Source organism: Carlito syrichta, unplaced genomic scaffold, assembly GCF_000164805.1.
Source record: "Carlito syrichta isolate Samal-C Ts95f unplaced genomic scaffold, Tarsius_syrichta-2.0.1 Scaffold316859, whole genome shotgun sequence".
Taxonomy (NCBI): Eukaryota; Metazoa; Chordata; class Mammalia; order Primates; family Tarsiidae; genus Carlito; species Carlito syrichta.
Window position 1 is genome coordinate 47,801 of NW_007260955.1, and position 22,001 is coordinate 69,801.

At 37.7% G+C, this 22,001-nt stretch overlaps 1 protein-coding gene across 1 annotated transcript in view; it reads left to right on the forward strand.

Moving 5' to 3' along the window:
- Positions 1-21,138, forward strand: part of CTH (cystathionine gamma-lyase) — a 21,452-nt gene extending 314 nt beyond the window's left edge. The window contains exons 2-12 of the mRNA XM_021707372.1: positions 2,540-2,621; positions 3,926-4,021; positions 4,817-4,926; positions 7,424-7,555; positions 11,568-11,625; positions 12,145-12,222; positions 13,322-13,474; positions 15,034-15,155; positions 16,824-16,876; positions 20,231-20,369; positions 20,586-21,138. Of these exons, the coding sequence (XP_021563047.1) occupies positions 2,540-2,621; positions 3,926-4,021; positions 4,817-4,926; positions 7,424-7,555; positions 11,568-11,625; positions 12,145-12,222; positions 13,322-13,474; positions 15,034-15,155; positions 16,824-16,876; positions 20,231-20,369; positions 20,586-20,612 (1,050 nt within the window). The 3' untranslated portion in view covers positions 20,613-21,138. The remainder of the gene's footprint in view (positions 1-2,539; positions 2,622-3,925; positions 4,022-4,816; positions 4,927-7,423; positions 7,556-11,567; positions 11,626-12,144; positions 12,223-13,321; positions 13,475-15,033; positions 15,156-16,823; positions 16,877-20,230; positions 20,370-20,585) is intronic.
- Positions 21,139-22,001: the final 863 nt, after the last annotated feature.

Here is a 22,001-nt window from a genome sequence, read left to right on the forward strand (position 1 = left end):
CTGCGGGCCGCGAGGGGAGTTCTGCGCCGCGGTTCCTGAGGGGAGCTTTGCCCCGGGGGTTCGGGGTCCCGCTCCTTTTGATAAGCGGGGCCGGCGGGAGCTGTTCGCCCAGCTTGCGGTACAGATCGGGGCCGAAGTTCGTGTGAATTTTGGCAGATCTGCGACTCAAAACTGAGGGTCCTAACTTGTGAGAATTGTCTTTAGCCGCAAAATTTTGAGAGAGCAAGGCGTCAGCTTAAAAAAAAAAAAAAAAAAAAAAAAGCTAAAGGTCTGATTGACAACTTGTCTGGAATCAAAGCATTCCCAGTAGTTACTGAGTACCTGTTAGGTGCGTTACCTGTGCTGTTTCATCAAGTCCTAGCAACAACCCTAGTCTGAACTGAATTCCCATTTTCTGGTGAGAGGGCTGGGATTTAAGGACGTTCGTTAATCAGCCTGCGCTGGAACTACATGCACTCAGGCACGAGGCTGCGATGTGCTGTGCTCCAACAATGCTAGTAATAACTTAACTCATTGCATCATTTAGGCAGCGTTGTTCAGTGATTAGAAGCACAACCTGCACAGTCAAAGGCTAGACTTTGGACTCGGACACCAGCTCTTCTGAGCTGGGAGACTTTGGGCAAGTGAGTTAACCCATCCAAGCCTCAAGTTAATCCTGTATGAATGGGAATAATAAAAGTACCTGCCACATTAGTTGTTGAGATGACTGTGAAACCATATGGTACATAATAATTACTCAGCGTGGTTTTTCATGATGCTCACATTTATACTATTTCCATTTAGTCCTCACAACAATCAGGTCAGAGGGCAGGACAGGTATTATACTTTTTATAGACAAGGAACTGACCCAGACTCATACATAAATGGCCTATAAAGTCTATGAGAAAGCCCTCTTTGTTAATCATATAGGTTTTTGGTGGCATACTTGATGCATCTTGGAGAATTTAAAAATTGCTAAGGTTATAAGGAGTTAGTTAAATAAGCTTTGTAGGTCCAAAACCTTGATTATGTTTTGAAAACAATTTCAATGTCTTATCTAAGTTGAGGAACATTCTTATAGACTTAGCTCTTTGTTTTGTGAGATAGAGTTTTAAGAGCATTTCTATGACTGAATTAGAATGCTTTTAGCTACTATACTTTGGGATCAGAATGTACACACAGCCTTTCCCAGGCATGCAGTTTGATCTGGTGTCAGGTTGAGTGAATGTGTGGCTGCTCAAGTGAAATGAAATGTTTTCAGAAAGCCAGCAGAGATGGTTAAGTCCTCAAGTCTGCTTAACATCTTTTTAAAAAATCAGTTAAGACCCCTAAAGGGAATTTGAAGAGCTGTATGAGAAACATCTGATTCTCCAATTCGATTTGGAAAGCCACTGAATAGGTGAGGCAACTTGTCACTGAAATATACTTTCCCCTACCCCAAAGTTAAATATATTCAATGAATATTTATAGAAACATGGGGTACCTTTTCATAGCAGGAGCCACATGAATCGAAGCATGCTTTTCTGGGCAGGTACAGTTGAAGGTCATGGTAAGGAGGTAATGGTAGGTGATGGTAGGGAGTGGTAAAGATATCTGGAGCCCTATGAAACATGGTTGCTCAGTTTGTCAAAAACCAGGAAACATAGCAAAACTTTAAAAATTATTGTTATTAATACCGGAAGCTTCTGAATCAGAAACAAAGGTGTAAAGAGTGGTTGTGTTTTGTTATGTGCTATATGAGGCAGGGGGAGAAAATTAAAGAACTTTCATCAGTGTTTAAATCCTAGGTTTGATTTCTGGCTTGGACACTCCTTTGGGACCATAACAAATGGCTTCACTTTCCTCTAAGGAGGACATGAGGATTAAATAAAATGACAGAATGAACATAGCTAGTATGGTATCATATGTGTAAAAGGGGCATAATGCAAATGTTTTAAAAGTATTGTGTGAGGCTACTTTGCCAGGAATTACTCCCTATTTTTTGAGTCACTTTTAAAATCAAGATCTGAACTCTGAGCATTTGTTGAATCTGTTCATAGCTTCCTGTTTTATGCCAAATAGAACTTGTATCACTTATTTCTTAGAAAATGAAATACAAGTTAGAATTAGGTTTATTCTCTTGGTTCATGCAATTCCCTTTTTCTAATGCTTTCAGATTAATGGGTAAAGGTGAGTCTAAATACTACTAATAAAAATAAGTGGTGATTAGCATGTGCCAGGAAGCAGGCAGTGAACTTATACGTTATCTCATTTTATCCTCACAATTTTATGAACTAGAAACCTGTATTTTATTCCCATTTTACAGATAATTGAGATCAACTCTGGAGGTGTTGAGTGATTTGCCCATTGGCATGCAGTGGACAAGTGGCAGATACGAAATTCTGACTGCATTTTGTGACTTCGGGGTCTCTCCACCATAGCCACTGCACTGTCATGCTTCTGCCTAATGGCAAGACAGATCACGACTATAAGATGAATTCATAATGGCGGAGATGTCTACGTTGGGACTCTGATAGCAAACTTAAATCTCTTAGAATAAACTCTGATTTCTTTTCTTCAGGGTTTTGAATATAGCCGTTCCGGAAATCCCACTAGGAATTGCTTGGAAAAAGCAGTGGCGGCCCTGGATGGGGCTAAGTACAGTAAGTAATCTCCATTTCACAGGCTAGAATCCATTTTTAAGTGTATAGAGAAAATCACAAAGGCACAGAATGTAAAACTGGAAATGAATAAGGATCCACTAGTTCAGAACTTATTGGGACTTTGAATTATTTGCCTAAGGTCCTTCAGTTGGTATAATATTCCTATGTGTAACTATCAGGTAGAAATGAATATGAATAGAAGCAAAATGCTAGCATTTACAATTTAGTATTCATGTGAATAATACATGATTCATCCAAAGCTCTCAGTGTAAATAGGAAAGAATTAACTAAGTTTAATAACACTATCTATGATAACATAAACTTTCTTGTACTCTGGTTTATTCAACTGTTACTTTGTGCCTGAGACTAGCACCAAGGTCAGTGACTGTGATAACGTACTCTCAGAGAACTTTTTTTTCATGAAGGGAGTAGATTGATGTTAAATCATCTTTTTTTTTAATATATATAAATGTTACTAAATAAGAGCAGAAGAGTAGGAAATAGGAGTCTTATATATCCATCAGGTAAATTTATCAGACAAATCTCAGGTCTGAGTGTGAGTTTTGTTAAAATAGTTACAGAATTACATATCCATATAATTAGTGAATCATATCTTTGCTCTGTTCTTCATGTTTGACATTTCTTTAGTTTGATATTTTTAAATTGTAATTTAATTGGTAATAGGCCTTTTATCTCAAATTTTTGTAAAGAGTTATTTCCTTGAAGTGTTTCAGAGAAATGTTATAACCAAGGCAGAATTGGTGTAACACAAAAATATCTGCCATATTACATATTTTTTATTTTAAAGGTATTTTATGGGCCAGGCATAGTGGCTCATGTCTATAATCCCAGCACTTTGGGAGGTAGAGGTGAGAAGATTGCTTGAGCCCCCGAGTTCAAGACCAGCCTGGGCAACTTGGTGAACCCTCATCTCTACAGTAAATCAAAAAAGCTGGGCATGGTGGCATATGCCTGTAGTTCCAGCTACTTGGAAGGCTGAGGCGGAAGGATCGCCTGAGTCCAGCAAGTCGAGGCTGTGATGGCCATGAGCATGCCACTGCACTCCAACCTGGGCGACAGAGTGAGACTCTGACTCAAAGAAAAAGATATTTTATTCTTGAAATGAAAGGGGGGATTTTTGTAATGTTATTAATCAGGGACCTCTGATGACTTAGCAGTGATGGCTATCCTTCTATCAGCAAAGAAAGAGACATAAATTAATGCAACTAAATACTGTAGGTATTTTTTAACCTATAGGTCTAACATGTTGGCTTACTCTAACTTGTTTTTTGGTTTTTTTTTAGGTATGGCTTTTGCTTCAGGTTTAGCAGCCACTGTTACTATTAGCCATCTTTTAAAAGCAGGAGACCAAATTATTTGTATGGATGATGTGTATGGAGGTAGGTGACTCCTCTCATTTATATTGTTCAGCTGGTAATTCAAAGATAAAGTGAACCTTGCATCATATTAACAATGTTGCCAGTATTATTGGTTAGTAAATAATTGTATTTAAGCTGTGGAATGAGGATCCAGGAGTTGATCAACTTTCTGGCATATTCAACTCTAAAGAAGATAATGTTTAGAGAGGGTGCTTGTAATCTCAGCACTTTGGGAGGCCGAGATAGGAGGATTACTTGAGCTCAGTAGTTCAAGACCAGCCTGGGCAACAAAACCAGACCTTTTCTCTACAAAAACATTTTTAAAATAGCAAGATATGGTGGTGCACGCCTGTAGCCCCAGCTACTTGGGCTAAGGTAGGGGAACACTTGAGCCTAGGAGTTTGAGGCTGCAGTGAGCCATGATTATTATATCACTGCACTCCAGCTTGGGAGACAGAGTGAGACCCTGACTTGATAAAATTAAACAATAAATAAAAGATATTGATGTTTCAGGGAGCTTGCCATTTCATGCTTGAAGAGTAGAGATTAGGTGTTTTGAGAAATATTTTCTGCATCATGCCACTTGTTTTGGGTTTCAAGTTTCTTTTATTTGACCTTTAAACCTTTAGTCTAAAGTCCAAGCCTTATTATTCTTTACTATATTGGATAGCCAAGCAATTTAACCAAACTAGAGTTGCTTTTGATTACATTTTTATTGGTGACTGAGAGTTCTTTGTATTTTTTACGTGTTTATAAGGAATGAACGTTTCTTAATACAGTGTTCTTTTCGTTTTATCTGATTCTCTTCTCCCTCAGGTACAAACAGGTACTTCAGAGAGGTGGCATCTAAAATTGGATTAAAGATATCTTTTGTTGATTGTTCCAAATCCAAATTGCTAGAGGCAGCAATTACACCAGCAACCAAGGTAACTCAGCTAGTTTTCAGTTTTGTCTGCTTTCCCTCTGGTGTTTTGTTTTCATCATTTCTGTTTAGTAGAGGATATAATTTAAATTCAAATAACAAATTTTATTAGAAGCCATTGTAAACAGCAACAAGATTAAGATAGGTGCTGGCGCCTTCCAGCTATTATAGCGTAATGGTTGGTTACATGAACTCTGGAGTGGAGTTCAGAGTCTAATCCTATATCATATTTGGTGTGTCATCTCAGACCATTTACTTAGCCAAAGTCTCAGTTTCTTTATTTGTAAAATGGGAATAATTGTACCTGTTTAATAGAAAGGCAACCGTGAGAATTACATGAGATAATACATAGGAAATGCTTAGTATAGTACCTGGATGCATAGTAATTGTTAAAAAAAAATTTATGCAGGAGCACACAACTCTTAACTGTACTACTAAGCTAATATTGGCAACAGAAATCATCACAGAGTTTGGATTATGGAAAAGAAAGCTTGTCAAAACCCCAAACTCTAAGCACGGTGCCTTTTCAGTGCTCTAAGCCTTAGAGTTTAAGGGATACTGCCATAAATAATAGTTGGAAGTAGAGAATGGACCACAAACAATCTTTAGCCTCCATCCTGGGAAATTTGTATACCACCGGAAGGTGTTTTGTGCCTGAGTGAATGGCATATGTGATATTCTTTCTTGGGAACTTATTTAAATTCTGTATGGGTAAAGAAGGACTAGTATCTTTTATAAGTCAGTCTTTTTCAACTTTTTGCTGATGATTAAGAGATTAGAATTGTATCCAAGATTATGCTGCAGTGAATGCTAAAAAGTGAACATCTTTTCATGTACAAATTATTTCTTTGCTGATTAACACATGGGCGAGCTTTTGATGATTAAGGTTTGTTTTCAAAGGGACTTGTTTTTGTATTTTACTTGGAAGAAAAGACTCATTAAAATAGCTGGTCTGAGTCTTTCTAAGGGAGGAAAGCAGATTTCGAGTATATGAAGTCTTGTCAACAGAACTTTGTATAGTGGCTCTTTACAACTTTAATTAATACATTTCTCCCCCCTAAAATATAAGTCTTGTCACTTGAAGTAGAATTTTTACGTCCATGTAAAACTTGCATTGTGTATTTTTATTTATTTTTATGTTAAATTTTTTTGACTGTCGGGAATAATCGATTCTTATAAGGAATAATTTTTATAAACTCTTTAAATCATTTAAGGTTTTTGTAGAATATACATTATTTTAACCACTTTAGTTTTCCATAGCAAACTCTAGAGTGGGAAAAATATTAAGTCTTACCCATTTAAATAATCGGTAGTAAAAAGAGAATCATTAGTTTTTTGAAAACGAGAGCTATAGATAATGTAATTCAATATAGCGGCATCTTGTTCAACACAGAATTTTCCTCTTTGGTCTTTTCAGTAACTATCAAACATCTGCCCTGTACCTCAACTGTGGCAGGTTTCAAGATATACAAATAAATATTATGCTGTCTTTTTTTATTTTTATTTTTTTAAGTTTTAAAACAGTTTATTAGTGAGAAGAAAGGAAGGAAAAAGAAAGATTCATGGCAGAAAGACCTGCCATGGGCAAGTTTCTCAAAAAGAAAAACAACTCTGCTGTCTCTTTAAAGTGAGCTGTAACCAGGATTTTTGTTGTGTATGTCACTTTTCTCCTTCATTCAAAAGCCTGTGTTCTTCTTCAAGCCCTAAGTACTTATTTTATGGTTTCGAGTGCATCTGGTATTATCTAAAGTCACATTAAAGATATTTTTGGCATCATAAGGATAATTCTCTTCAATGAAAATTTTAGGATGCATTCTTATATGATCTATGTTATTTATCTTTGAGAAAAAAAATTTCCGTACACTGAGCTGTTTTTGAAATGTATTCTCTTTTTTAAGAAAAATAATTAACAGTAATTAATGAGCATTTGTTTTGCTTATATGCATATTATCTCATTTGATTCTTACAACAGCTCCATAAAATAAATATTACTGACCAGAGGCAGTTGCTCAAGCCTTTAATCCCAGCACTTTGGGAGGCTGAGGCGAGAGGATTGCCTGAGTCTGCAGGTTCGAGACCAACCTGGGCAACATGGTGAGACCTCATCTCTACGATAAATCAAAAAAATTAGCCAGGTGTGGTAGCACACACCTGTAGTTCCAGCTTCTTGGAAGATTGAGGTGGCAGGATTGTCGAAGCCCAGCAGGTTGGCACTGGGGTGGTCACAAGCATGCCACTGTATTCTAGCCTGGGCAACAGAATGAGACTCCAACTCAAAAAAAAAAATAATTACCATTATACAGCTGAAGAGGATAAGTTACTTAGCTATTTGCCCTCTCAGAAATTTGTAGACAAGGCTAGGATTCAGATATGAACCTTCCATCTTCATTGTCCATGCATTTCCATTATGTAATATAGTCTTCCAGATTGTTACAATGTATGAGATGTATGTTTGTGAAGTATATTTTTACAAACTATGGCTATTGACTGAATGATTTTAGCTTGTTTGGATTGAAACCCCCACAAATCCGAAATTGAAGATAATTGACATTGAAGCCTGTGCACAGGCTGTTCATAAGCATGGAGACATCATTTTGGTCGTGGACAACACTTTTATGTCAGCATATTTCCAGGTAAATGAAAATAGCTTTTTTTGTCATGATTAGTACACCACACATGTCCGTAATTAGAAATCTGTACTCTAAAATCAAGATCAAACTTATGAAATCTAGTCATATTTATTTATTAGGCAAACAATTAAATTTGGACCTTTTATACCATTAGTTAATGACTTAAACCTACATTAATATCTGGTGTGGTTTTTAAATGCAGTCTTGATTAATGCTTCCCAGTTCTTTTAGGATGTGTAAACTCTCTGAAGACCTGGCCTTGTTATATGATTGTACCTGCCAATGCCTTATACATAGTAGGGAGTTCAATGTGTATATGTTGGTTACAGATTAGGCATATTTAGTTACACCATATATATTTATATATATTTTAAGAAAAAGCTATATACTCAATGATATTTCAGTACATATTGTTACTTCTCCATTTCTATTCTTTCTGGTTTTTCTTTCCTCGGCACCTCATAGACTTATCTGTATCTTTAACTTTTGCATTATGAATTTCTACTTCATCTGTTTTATATTGTAGCTGTATTTATAGGGCTCTTACTCTACTTGGGCTGCTGTAACAAAGTACAATACACTGAGTGGCTTAAAAACAGAAATTTATTTCTCAGTTTTGGAGGCCGGGAAGTCCCAGAGCATGGTGTCAGCAGATTCGTTGTCTGGTGAGGGCCTGCTTCTGGTTTACCCATCATGTCTTCTTGCGGTGTCCTCACATGGTGGAAGAGGCAAGGTAGCTCTCTGGAACCTCTTTTTCTTTTTTTTTTAATTTTTTATTTTAAAGATGTGGGGTACAATTCAGGGTTAGGTACACAAGTTTTCATTATGCAGGTGCCCTTGTTGATGAGGTGTGCCCTCCCTTCCCCCAGCAGATTCCCACTACTGCCAATCCTGTGGGAGCCTCTTTTATAAGGACCCTAATCCCACTCATGAGGGGGTGTGCCCTAATCATCTTCCAAAGGTTTGCCTCCCAACAGCATTACATTGATGATTAGATTTCAACATATGGATTCTGGGGGACACACTGAGACCATAGTTGCTCCCCTTAAACTGTTTTCCTACCTGTCTATATTTGTTTCCTCCCCAGCCCAACCCTTCTATACATCCTCCATTCTTTCCTTTTTTCTCAGTCTTTTTTCCAGGTTCTTCCTCTTTTCTGTTTTGCATTTTTTAGTGAGACATCATGGGAGCTCTCTAAAATTGACGTATTGTCTGCCTTTTCCCCTCGTGTTCTGCCTTTCTTTCCTCTGAGTGATCTAACTCCATTTCCTTTCCTTGTTAGGAGGTACTGTTTCCTTGCTCTTTGCTTTCTGTTGTACCTTGTCATTCTTTTAAATACACTTCCCTGTAGTTCATCTTTATTCTCCAGTTTCTGAACTCCTCCATTTTATTTGAAGGCGCTACCAGGGTTTATTTTTCTTTCCTGAAATATGTCTCCTGGCCATATTGTACTCAGTTAGCTTTCTGGGCCGTCTACCTTTGGTTCACGAGATATCTTTGGCTGCTGCTTGTATCAGGTAAAGCAATCTGTTTCCAGGTGAAAATCCTTGGCATCATCTATTTGTCCCCGGTGTGTTCAGTGTAGGATTCTTTATCCCATTTCCTAAACCCACATGCCACTTCATTAGGCCAGTTAACACAGCATAGGATGGCTTTAGCTGAGTCACGGTGAGTCCTGGATATTCCCAAAAAGGTGGCATGATTTTGTAGCCTGACCCTGCCCAGGCTACTCATCAGGCCTAGCCCTCTTTTTCCTACTGCTGTCATTAAAACAGGTCCAGTTTTTCTACCTTTTGCAGCCTGTATCACATTCCTCATGCCAAGTATTGTGCTTTGCTTCATTTCAATTTGGATTCATTCCAGTTGAATTAATCAGAATCACATCACTTCTTGGCAGCTATATGTATTGGTTTTATAAAGCAAATTTCCTTAAAAATTTCTCTCATTGTCTTACTCTCACAAAGAAGACCCTGCCATTGTTGGTCTTCTGGAGTTCCTGTAAGTCTCACAAGAGGAAAGTGGACATATCAGCACAAAGTTTCAGAGTAGTACCTCTGGAGTAGTCAGGCATTTTAGGTGTGAGTCTTGACTCTACCAGTTTTTAATCTGAAGGGTCGTCTTCATTCTTCTGAGTCCCTTTATCTCATCTGTACAATAAGAGCCATAAAGGCACTGACTTTATTGAATTAGGCAAAGTATTTTGTACAATGCATTCCTGGATTATGTAAAGTACTTAGCATGGTTCTTGGCACATAATGAGATCAACAGATATTAGTGATTGGTTTTTTATTTTTCCTTCTCTTTTAGCCATAGAGTTTACAGAATGTTAGCATTAAAAGAGACTTTAGACCTTGTCTTCTTTGACCCCATATCTCTAGACATGAGCAAACAGATGCAGAGAGTGCTTTGGGTAATTCCTTTCTTTAAAATGCCATATTTTTGAAACAGCCTAAATGAAAAGGTCCATAGCCACCTACACTGATATCTTCCAAAGACTACAAAATGCTACTGAGATCAAAGCAAACACACACACACACACACACACACACACACACACACACACACACACCCCTCTATGTTAAAGAAAATATGGAGCCTAAATGAAAAGGTCCATAGCCACCTACACTGATATCTTCCAAAGACTACAAAATGCTACTGAGATCAAAGCAAACACACACACACACACACACACACACACACACACCCTCTATGTTAAAGAAAATACGGAGGCCCAAACTGTAACCTGTACAATGACCACTTGTATACCTAATCCTGAATTGTACCCACATCTTTAAAATTAAAAATTAAAAAATGCACTGAATTACAAGAAAAAAAGAAAAAAAAAGATGCTTCACAAAAGTTATTTGTGTTCTCCTTCCGCAAAAGAAACACAATATCTTAAGCAGTTTGGATACTGTTATATTTCAGTGTTAGTTTCTCTTTTAGTTCAGGTTACAATCCTTTCTAAATAATCTGGAGCACAAAAAGTGAAATTAACTACCTAAATCACTTAATGAAAAATAATAAGAAAAAAAATAAGAAAATTAATAGTATATATGAAAAATATACATTGCTACAACAGTTCTTGTTTTTTGTAACTGGTCATGATATTTTAGTAAATATTCACACATGTTTTTTGCTCTCTATTCCTCATTTTATTTTAACTCAGGCTGATCTTCAGCTGACTGTAGTTGTTTTATTAAGATAAAATATATTTTGATTCTTAAAATTTGAAAAAAAAGAAAGAAAATGTGAATGGAAAGATGTTGATACTGTATTGTTAACTGGAAAGTCGATTATAACTTTAATTCTCACTGTAAACAAAGACCTTTTAAAATGAAGGAATCAACCTGGAAGATATTCTATCTAGTGAAATAAGCCAGACACAGAAAGACAAATACCACATGATACATATTCAGTACAAATGCAGCCATTCATTTATTACCCCCAAATATTTTCTACCTGTAGTTGGTTGAATCCAGAAATGCAGAACCCATAGACATGGAGGGCTGACTGTATAATAAAGAGTAACTAAGAGTCAAGATTATGAATAATCACAGAATATATCATGAGGTTTTAATGATTAAAAATCTAAGCATATTAACATATACATCCTTGACATAAAAATTGCTGAATGTTTATGTCAACTACTTTATGTGTTTAATGAGACGTAAAATACCAGTCTCCCTGCTGTCGATAATAAATTTAGGGGCCAGTTAGCAACTGCTATAAAGAAACAGCTCCAGGATACCTCTTGACTTGGGTCTGTCTGCTATTCTATGAAACTGGTGCCTTTGGATTGAATTGCTGGGTCCAATGCTTCATATTTTTATTCGGTAGAAGTGTGTCAAGGGGAAGATAATACCAGAGATCCTGAAAAATTTTAAGATGTACGTAATCTTAACAATGTTAGTATTGATTAGAATGAGAATGAAGTTTATAATTGCAAATAGGTGGATAACAAAGCATATTTTCACCTGATTTCTCCTTCAAAATAAGTTTTTGTTTCTTTCAGAGACCTTTAGCTCTGGGAGCTGATATTTGTATGCATTCTGCAACGAAATACATGAACGGTAAGATGTGTACAGTCTACACTTTGAATGTTCTTATCCTAAGATTGGTGAAAATAGCACAATCCCCTTCTACGACTTCGTAGGTTTTTTTTTTTTTGTGACTCATGTAGAAAGTAAAAAACATGATACTTTGATTAAATATAAGATTACATTTATAGTAGACAAAATTATGCTCGTGATTTAGGAGAAGATTAAAATATACTATAAAAACTTGTGCTATTATCCTGGTGACATCTTTAAAAATACTTAGTTTTCATATTATTATTTTTTTTAATTTTATTTATTTATTTATTTTATTGTGAAGTTGTGGGGTACAGTTAAGGGTTAGGATCATATTATTTTTATTTTATTGTTTTAGGTATAGCTTTTGCTGCTATTGTATTGAATAAACTACTTAAGTTTACTTTATGGAGCTTTTTCTCTGAGAATTTTTTTCAAGTGAAAGTCACATTTTGAGAATTATGAAATGGAGATTAAACATAAATTGTTTTTAATTGAAATGTTTTTGTTTTATCTTAGGCCACAGTGATGTTGTAATGGGTTTAGTATCTGTTAATTCTGAAAGTCTTCATAATAAGCTTCGTTTCTTGCAAAATTGTAAGTATTAAAAAAAGTCCAGGTTCCCTTTTATGCTCTCAGTGCTACATTTGATATTTATATTTCTACTAAATGATGCGCAGTGATAGCATTCTAATAATTTATGAAGAAATGAGCAATAGAGAGAAAATTCTGAGTTTTAGAGAAAAGTAGAAAAAAATTGATTTATAAAAATATTACAGTCATAGAAAGCAAGGCTTTACAATATGATGCAAGAAATGAGTCTTGTTATTTTTGTATGCATGTTAATTTTAATCATAATTTGGTAAAGGCCAAATGATATTTAGTTTTAAAACATAATGGATTTTTTATTTTTTAAACAAAATGTGAAATGAGAACTTTCATATATTATACCCTTTATATCAGAATGATGGTTAATTGTAATAGCACTTAAGGTATAGACTTCAATTTTTCAGTAGGTGTCAATCATCATTTCCTGTTTATATTGTTTAGTTTATCTCGTGTATGGATAAGAATTTAACCATTGCAGTCTGACAGATAAGATGCAAACACAATTAGGAATAAAAATGCCCTTGTAGGAAATAAGGTATTAAAGTAATGAAAGGAGGCACTGAAGTGGGAAATCAAAACTTATTCCTTGATAGACATCCTGTCATTTATGAAAAGTAGGAACGAGGTGTGTATCCATGGAGGCATTTGGAATCATTGACTGCTTTAGACAAAGGCTAAATAGGATGTTGATAGAATATTCAGTAATAACAAAAGTTGAACTGCTATTTTCCAATGTATGTTGTAATAATTTTTCAAAGAAATACAAGGGTAGACTGTGGGCAGTATGTCCTTCTGTTAAAGTCATAGAGAGGACAGTTTATTTTCATGTTTGAAAAGTTCACTTCATTGTGTTTTTACTTAGCTTTTCAGAATACTCATTTCCCTTCATTTTAAAGCAAATTTTTAAAGCATATTTTATGGTTCATTCTCATGCTTCTGATTTGATATATTAATTTCTCCCCTAAAACTCAAACATTGAACTTTGTAGCTAGCTTCTCAGAGTCACTATAATGAGAAAGAGAGGCCAGAGAATCTTCTGGGTTCCCACCCAGCCTTCAAACTGACCTAATATGTGTTCATTTTGCAGCTCTTGGAGCAGTTCCATCTCCTCTTGACTGCTTCCTCTGCAATCGAGGTCTGAAGACTCTACAAGTCCGAATGGAAAAGCATTTCAAAAATGGAATGGCAGTTGCCCAATTCCTAGAATCTAATCCTTGGGTAGAAAAGGTTATTTATCCTGGTATGTAAATCTGATTCTAGCAGATATATGCTTATACTACTATTTTAATAGTGACCCTGAGCATCTTGTTTATGTAACGTTTATTTGTAAGTTAGATGCGTTCATATATTCTTATGTTGTTCATTTATTATTGAACACAACCATGTATCAGGCTCTGTCATAGATCTGGTGGAAAGCATACAGATGTAGTCTCTGTCCTTGTGTTGCCTATCGTCTAGTGGATGCTTAGATATTAGGAAATTAGTTTTATACGTTAGAAGTTCTTGTGATGGTCTTTAGTTTGAAAGCTTGTGTATTCTTATTCAAAGATCAGTCGGGCTCGGTGTCTCAGCCTGTAATCCCATGCCTTGGGAGGCTGAGGTGAGTGGATTGCCTGAGCCCGCGGGCTCGAGACCCGCTTGGGCAACTTGGTGAGACCTCATCTCTACAATAAATCAAAAAATTAGCCGGGCGTGGTAGCGCACACCTGTAGTTCCAGCTGCTTGGAAGGCTGAGGCGGAAGGATTGCTGGAGTCCAGCAGGTCGAGGCTGCGGTGGCCGGGAGCAGCCACTGTACTCCAGTCTAGGCGACGGAGTGAGACTCCAACTCAAAAAAAAAACAAAAAACAAAGATTGCGAGATTGTACTTTCCGATGATTTGCTTATTATCTTGTTAGTCTGCTATCAGACTAACTTTAATCTGATAGAGGTTTCTCCCAGTTGGAATTTAAGATTTCTGTGCCAAAATCTCCTTGAGACTCTCTTACTTCCTTTTTTTAATTCCTTCTCCTCTCCCAGCATCTAGCATCTAGAAATGCTCCTGTGGAGTGAACAGATTTACATGTGACTCTTTGAATTTCTTTTACCAACCTTTTAAACCCTGATGGTCTTAAGTAAATAGTGTTTTTTTAAGATCTTTTTGAGCTATCTTGCCATGTAGACTTGGGTATAGAGGAGAATTAAGACTGGCCCCTATCTGCAAGAAGTTTAGATAAACAAAGGCAGAAATACATATGAGATTAAATGTCCTTATATGTACTCTAGGTAAGAGCTGTTAATTGGTGTGTATGGAGGGAGGGAGGAGAGTTTTAAACATTGCCCTGAAAAATGGGCATCATTCATTAAAAGGGCTCAAAGGATTTCAGATTTATTCAACAAATCTTCATTAATTGCCAACTATGGGCCAGGCTTTGCCTAGGAACTGGGATTCAATTATTAACAAAAGAAATGGGTTTGCCCTCAGGAAGCTAGTCTGGCAGATAAGACAAATATTCAGCAAGAAGTTACAGAAGAACAGAATTAGCAGGGGAGTTCAGGTTAAAGGGGCAGAATGTGCAAAGGTCCTGAGATGAAAGGGAATGCAGTGGTGCTGATGTAGGGAAAGCCAGAGAGGGTAAAAAGAAAAGCTGGTTGAAGCTGGAGAGCCAGACAGGGCCCAAGCAAGTAGTCGGACGTGGGCATGACATAAGAGTCATTATTAGGTTTACTTGCAGTTTCCTTACGTGGATGGTGAGGTTTCTTTCTTCTTAAATTACACGCTTGGCTCTTTAATAAGACTTTCATCAAACTTGCAATTGCAGGGCTGCCCTCTCATCCGCAGCATGAGTTGGCAAAGCGTCAGTGCACAGGCTGCACGGGGATGATCTCCTTTTACATTAAGGGCACTCTTCAGCACGCTGAGACTTTCCTCAAGAACCTAAAGGTAAACTTTACAAGTAGGTTTTGAACTGTGGATGTGAGACCTCCCTACAGCAGTTCCACCCCACCCAGTAAAGTGCACTGGCAAACCTTTTGATCTTAAAATATACTGAGTTGAAAGTGACTTAAACAATAATGACACAGTAGCAACGTCTAAGCAGGTTCGTTTGCTTAACTCTCCACATACTTCAATCAATTTGGGAAGGTACAGAATGTCCTTTTTTTTTTTTTTTTTCATTTTTAGAGTTAGAGTCTCACTCAGTTGTCCAGACTAAAGTGCAGTGGTACAGTCACAGCTCACTATAACTTCGAACTCCTGAACTCAAGCACACCTTTGGCCTCAGCCTCTGGGTAGCTGGTACTGCAAGCACATACTACTATGGCTGGCTAATTTTTATTTTTTTTTGTGAAGGCAGGGTCTCACTACGTTGCCCAGGTTGATCTTGAGTTCCTGGCCTCAATTGATCCTTCTGCCTCAGCCTCCCAAAGTGCTGGGATTACAGGCGTGAGCCACCACACCTGGCATTGTACAGAATAATATAATGTATTGTTTTTCAAATTTATTTAAAAGTGAACCCTTTTCAGATAAGATAGGTGCAGCTTCAAAGTGGTGTGCAGTTAGTGTGCTGCACAAAGGCTGTTCAGCAGTCTGTCCTATGAATGACCTTCCAAACTCTGTGCTTTCCAGGCTGCATTTGCATGGGGTGAGGGAGGGGGAGGCTTTGTCTAATTTTCACTAAGGCAGGAGGCTCTTGGGAGCCCTGAGCGAGAGGCCTGTGTAGCTCTATATGCCAGGTTTACCTTGAGCTCAAGTAGCTTAAATACTACAGGTCTAGCGAATAGACACCTGCCCCATTAGTCAAAGTAATGTTTAGAACATTTGTATAGTAAAATGCTATGACACTGTAACACTAAATACAAAAAGTGAGTGGTTATTTTTTTCTACTTCAGTAGGGAGTTAAATGGATGTACTTAATAAATGATACATATTAACAAGTAAATGCATATAACTTGGTAGGCATTTAGAGATTTTTTTATTTAAATGGGAACCACAGAGCTAGATTTTTGAGCTCCATGTTAAGTATTCCTTAACGCCGGGCTCGGTGGCTCAGCCTGTCATCCCGCGCCTTTGGGAGGCTGAGGTGAGTGGATTGCCCGAGCCCGTAGATTCGAGACCCGCCTGGGCAGCAAGACCTCATCTCTACAGTAAATCAAAAAATCAGCCGGGCGTGTTAGCGCACGCCTGTAATTCCGGCTACTGGGAAGGCTGAGGTGGAAGGATCGCCGGAGCCCAGCAGGTCGAGGCTGCGGTGGCCGGGAGCGGCCACTGCACTCCAGTCTGGGCAACAGAGTGAGACTCCAACTCAAAAAAAAAAAAAAAAAGTATTCCTTAAGTATGGGGCCAAATTAGGAAGATGTCGGGGATTCACTTTGATTAGCTTTTATGTTTTAAAAGTTTAAGTATAATGTGTTTAGTTGCTGAAATCATTGTGATAGACTTGATTCCCATTTTTCCATTGACCTTCTTGCCTAATATTTAATTTATTCATAATCGCCATCTTCCCCACATCCCATACCAGGGCCGCTTTATTAAAATCATTTTTTCTTTAGATCTTAGTATTTTTATTTTACTAGGAAGTCTAAATTCATGTTGTTGTTTTTTTTGCTGTAGTTATTTACTCTGGCTGAGAGCTTGGGAGGATTCGAAAGTCTTGCTGAGCTTCCGTAAGTATAATCCTGTTTTTTTCAGTATTTTAAAGTGATGTCAACTTTAATGATTGCTTGGAAAAGGAGCATAATAAAATCAGGGGTAATTCAAGATACTTAAGCCATACAATAGCATGGCACTAACTAATCAGAATGGACTCTAGCCCAGTCAGGATGGAGACCCTGATAGGATGGAATGGTGAACTCCTTATCAGTGAGCTGTGTCCTTCCAAATGTTGCTTCCTCCTCTGTTCTGCCTGAAAGAGATTCCAACAGAAATTGTGTTCTATGACCTCTGACCTCTGACCCCAGGCCACATGTTCTATCCCACTTGGCATTGGAGAGGAGACTGGAGACTGGAAAAACTGTTTTTCTTGGGAAGCAGAGAATATGGCTCTGATGAAACTCTTCCACACCCTTGATTGTCAGAGATGAGCCCTACTAGCTATTGTCAAATCCATTTGTCTTCTGTTATCTGTAGATAAACCTTTATTTTATTTTATTTTATTTTATTTTATTTTATTTTGAGTTGGAGTCTCACTCTGTCGCCCAGACTGGAGTGCAGTGGCCGCTCCCTGCCACCGCAGCCTCGACCTGCTGGGCTCCAGCGATCCTTCCGCCTCAGCCTTCTGAGTAGACAGAATTACAGGCATGCGCTACTACGCCCAGCTGATTTTTGATTTATTGTAGAGATGAGATCTCGCTGCCCAGGCGGGTCTCGAACCCGCAGGCTCAGGCAATCCACTCACCTCAGCCTCCCAAAGGCGCAGGATTACAGGCTGAGCCACCGAGCCCGGCTAGGAGATAAATCTTTAATGGCTCCATATTGTCTACAATATAAATACAAACTCTGACTTGGTATTCCAAGCCCTTCACTCTCTGACTCAATCAATTCATCTGATTTTATCAAAGCACCAGTGGATATTGGAAGAGGAGGCAGCCTAAGATCATAGCTTATTTTAAGCCAATAGCTTATTTTACAGACAAGGAAAAGTTTAGTCAATTGACTTGCATGCCACACAGGAATGTGTCAGCAACTTCGCCCTTGACTTTGCATCAGAAACGGGGAGGGGGAGTAAAAAGAGCCTGGGACTGAATTTGAGACCTGCTCTACCAGTTAACCAAGAAGCCTTCATTGTTTATCCATGAAATGAAATTAATAATTAATGACTATCATTTATTGATTACCCACCATGCATTTCTGAGCTATGTCGTGCCTTTATTGTATACTGCCATGAGGAACATATAATTATTACCGGAGTAAGTCAACATTATTACCTAGTAACTTTCAGTTTACCAAGTGCACATGGTAGTTTATGTGCTTTTATTTTCATAAACATCTGTGGAGTAACTTGTCCAGGAAGCATTGTGTTGAGAAACGTCATATTTCTATATGCAGGCATATCTCTGTCTTCTTACAGTAGTTTACGGGTAGGATGCATGTCAGGCAATCTCACAAAGTTCATATATTTGTAGCTGATGCCCAATAATGACTTGAAATAATTCGTATCTCATTTGTCTTGCCAGAAGATGCCTGCTAGTAAGTTTGGATGCACAAGAGGGCACACTCAGCACATGAAAGGGGCTTATCTTTCAAGTAATGAAGTTTATGTTACTTTAAGACTCTCTTCTTGAAAAGAGACCTCTCCTGATTTATTTAGTGATTTTGTTTAAAGTTGCTCAACCCTCAGACACTCCAGCGTGGGCTGTCATTCTGATGCTAGTGGGTGAGTGGAGTTAGGTCAGGGCTTGTCTGTTCTGTCACCTTTCATCCTGTGTCTCCCAACTCTGCTGTGACTCGTGCAGCCTTGTAGTAAGAAAGAGAAGAAGTGGAGTCAGTGTGTATTGGCTTAGGCTCTCAGCCCGACAACTCATATTATCTCTGTGACCTTGGAACAGTCACTTAGCCTCTCTAAACTCAAGTTCCTCAGTTGTAAAATGTGGACAACACTTTACCTAGCTGTGAGAGTTGTCGTAAGAACATGGAGGAAAATCCCCGAGTTAATACCTTGGTTCGTACTGAGTACTCCAAAAATGTTAACTAGAATGTTAACTACTACTGTGAATTATTTTTATTAGGCTTCTACTACATTCCAGGTGCTTGTAGGATCTTTATGTCTGTTCCTTCAGTTGATGCATATGACAGACCTTTAAGAGAGGTGTTAGATCCAATTCTTATCCGTTAAAAAATGAATTAATGTACTCACATCACCCAGGAAGAGTATGTGCCTTGTGGTAAGCACACAATTGGTGCTGCCTATTATTACTTCAGATAAGGAAGTAGGCACTTAGGGCAGATAACTCAAACACGGCCATATAGCCAGTATGTGGAGGGGCTAGGATTCATACCCAAGCCTATTGGTCTCTGAGACCCAAGTTTTTATTTCCATATGTACACTCTCTCTTAAGGAATTAAGAGCCTGCCAGGACAGAACATATTAAGCAGAATGTTTGTGTGTAAAAATTTCTTTAGAGTGATAAAAGAAGATACCCATTTACTCAGAGCACAAATGAGCAGGGAAAGGAGTGTTGGTTACAATATACCTCTTGGTGCTAAGTAATACTATAAGCCTCTCCTCTGTTTTGCCTCAGCCCAGGGAGATTTCTCCCTCCCCTAAACTCTGACAATCTTTTACTTGTTTGGCATTCTCAGTAGACTATTTGGTTTTCTGAATTTGCACAGTCTTTACCTTTTGCTTTGTTATCAGGATAAAGACTATATCTCATCTTCTTGGTTTCCCAATTCTTACTATAGTGCTTGACACATAATCAGTGCTTTACCTTTATACACGTTAATGATGGTGATGAGTTGCTAGATAATTTGGAATATCCTCCAAGGCCTCTATGTCATGAGTTACATACTTGAATTACTAATGCTCAGTGGTTATTCCTAGTGGTCCTGGGCTGTCTTTCCCTGATATGTCTCAGAAGGTCCAGTCCTGGATTGATTCAGTGAGCCAGAGGAAATTAATTCTGGCAGGCTCTTGGTCCTAGAGGCCTTTTATAAATAACAGGTTGGTCATGGGCTGTGTGACTTCTGGCCAAAGCCTTATGCATGCAGGGTTGAAATCTACATGCTGGAGCCTATATGCCTCTCCCTCCTGCATGGGTGTGTTTAACAGGCACTGTCAGTGTCTGGATTGAGTATACCTTACCAGTGGTATAAACGGGATAAAAATCATATTGGTTTTCACTTAGAATCATGAAGAGATAAGTTTCAACATTTCTCATTTTTTCTGCTGGTGAAAAATTATTGGGGTATGAAAAATTTGATATTTGGAACAAAACAAAATGTAACAGCAGCTGCAATTTATAGGATAGAAATTGCTGGCACCACACAGTGACCAAACATTTGTTCACTTCTTCTTCCAGGGCAATCATGACACATGCATCGGTGCCTAAGAATGAAAGAGACATCCTTGGAATTAGTGACACACTGATTCGACTCTCTGTGGGCTTAGAGGATGAAAAAGACTTACTGGAGGATCTAGATCAAGCTTTGAAGGCAGCGGTAAGTCTTGTGTGTGTGTGTTTGATCTTGAGGGTGGGGGTCACTATATCGAAAAAGAGTAGTCTCACTGCGTTCTGAAGGTTTTATCTTTCTACAGTAGACAGGATGTATAAATATTCTGGGAACATAGTCGAAGTGCAGATTTAAAAGGTGGGAGTATTCAGAGTTTTGCCTTCAGGTTTAATAACATATTTTCCTTTTATGTTGTTGTTACAGCATTCTCCAAGTGGAAGTCACAACTAGTATTCCAGAACTGCTATTAGAAGCTGCTTTCTGAGAAAATCAAATCTTCTGAATAATTGAATGGACCATTAATGAGCCTTTGTAAAATTTTCAAGTGAGAATTTTAAGGTGCCTTTCACACTGTAACCTTTCAGGGATCTTCCCTGTTAAAAACAGTTTTCTGTGTATCTTATTATAGTTGATAGGTCAATTCTGTTAATATCTTTTTGATAACTTTGCTCTATATTTGGCTCTGAAGGAGGTGAGATCATGTTCTTTTTTTCATAATCTAAGATTTATTTTGATCATGTTTGCAATATAATAGTAAGTTGTTTTCGATGTCTTGTGAAGAATTTAAATTATTAAATGAATGTTCTTAAATCAAGTGTGATCGTTGCATGATGTTGAAAAGAGCATTGAAAGCAGTAGTTTACATTTAATTATTGTAAGCCAAAAATCAAATACTTGAAAATTCTACTGTGAGATTCTACTGAGTTAAAGTTGTGCTTAAGATTTTTTAAAAAAATAAATCTAATTATCAAATGCATCCCTTGTGATATTCCTCTATTATGTGACATTAACCTGTATTCCTGGGTCTTTAATTTCCAATTACTGTTCTTAGAGGTCTCAGTCTCACATTAATTTTTATAAGTTCAATTAAATAACTATCATTCCCAAATCTTGGTGTTTGCAGATTAGTTGTAAGTCTTATATATGGCAGACCAAGGCCATTTCTTAGCAGATAAATATGACTTAGTAAATGTGTTGAGGCTAAAAGAAGGTATGTTTAATCTAGAGTCTTTTGGGCTTGGTGCCACATGCCTGTATCCCAGCTGTTTGTAAGGCTGAGGCGACAGCATCTCCTTGAGCACAGGAATTCAAGGCCATAGCTGAGTGTATAGTCACCAAGTTATCATAGGTCTAATAATGAGACTTTTTAAATTGTTTTGCACAAAATATTTTGCATCTTACATTTGGATATCACCATATGTTTCAGTTAAAAGAATATTATAAAACCTGATGAATAATAGTGCTGGTTAAGAGGAGAATTCATAAGAATACATATTGTCCATATTCTTTGTTGTCCACATTCTGCATTATACTTACGGAGTCTGAAAATTCTGTCTCTTAGAGGCAGCAACATTTTGAGACAGGTCCTATCCCACTCCAGTTTCTGGCAGACCTGATTTCTTACCCTCTCAGGACCTTAGGGCAGTGGAAATAAATGAAGACCAACCAAATAAGAAAAGCAAAGGCTATTTTTTTTCTGAGCTTATGACAGCAAGAGAGTCAGCCACCATCATTTGTGTTTTGGCAGAGACTCAAAGGCAGGCAGAGGGAAAAGCTTCATATTGGGAAAAAGGGAAGGCTTCAGGTGAGCCCTGACTGGAAGCCTTGAGCGTGAAATAA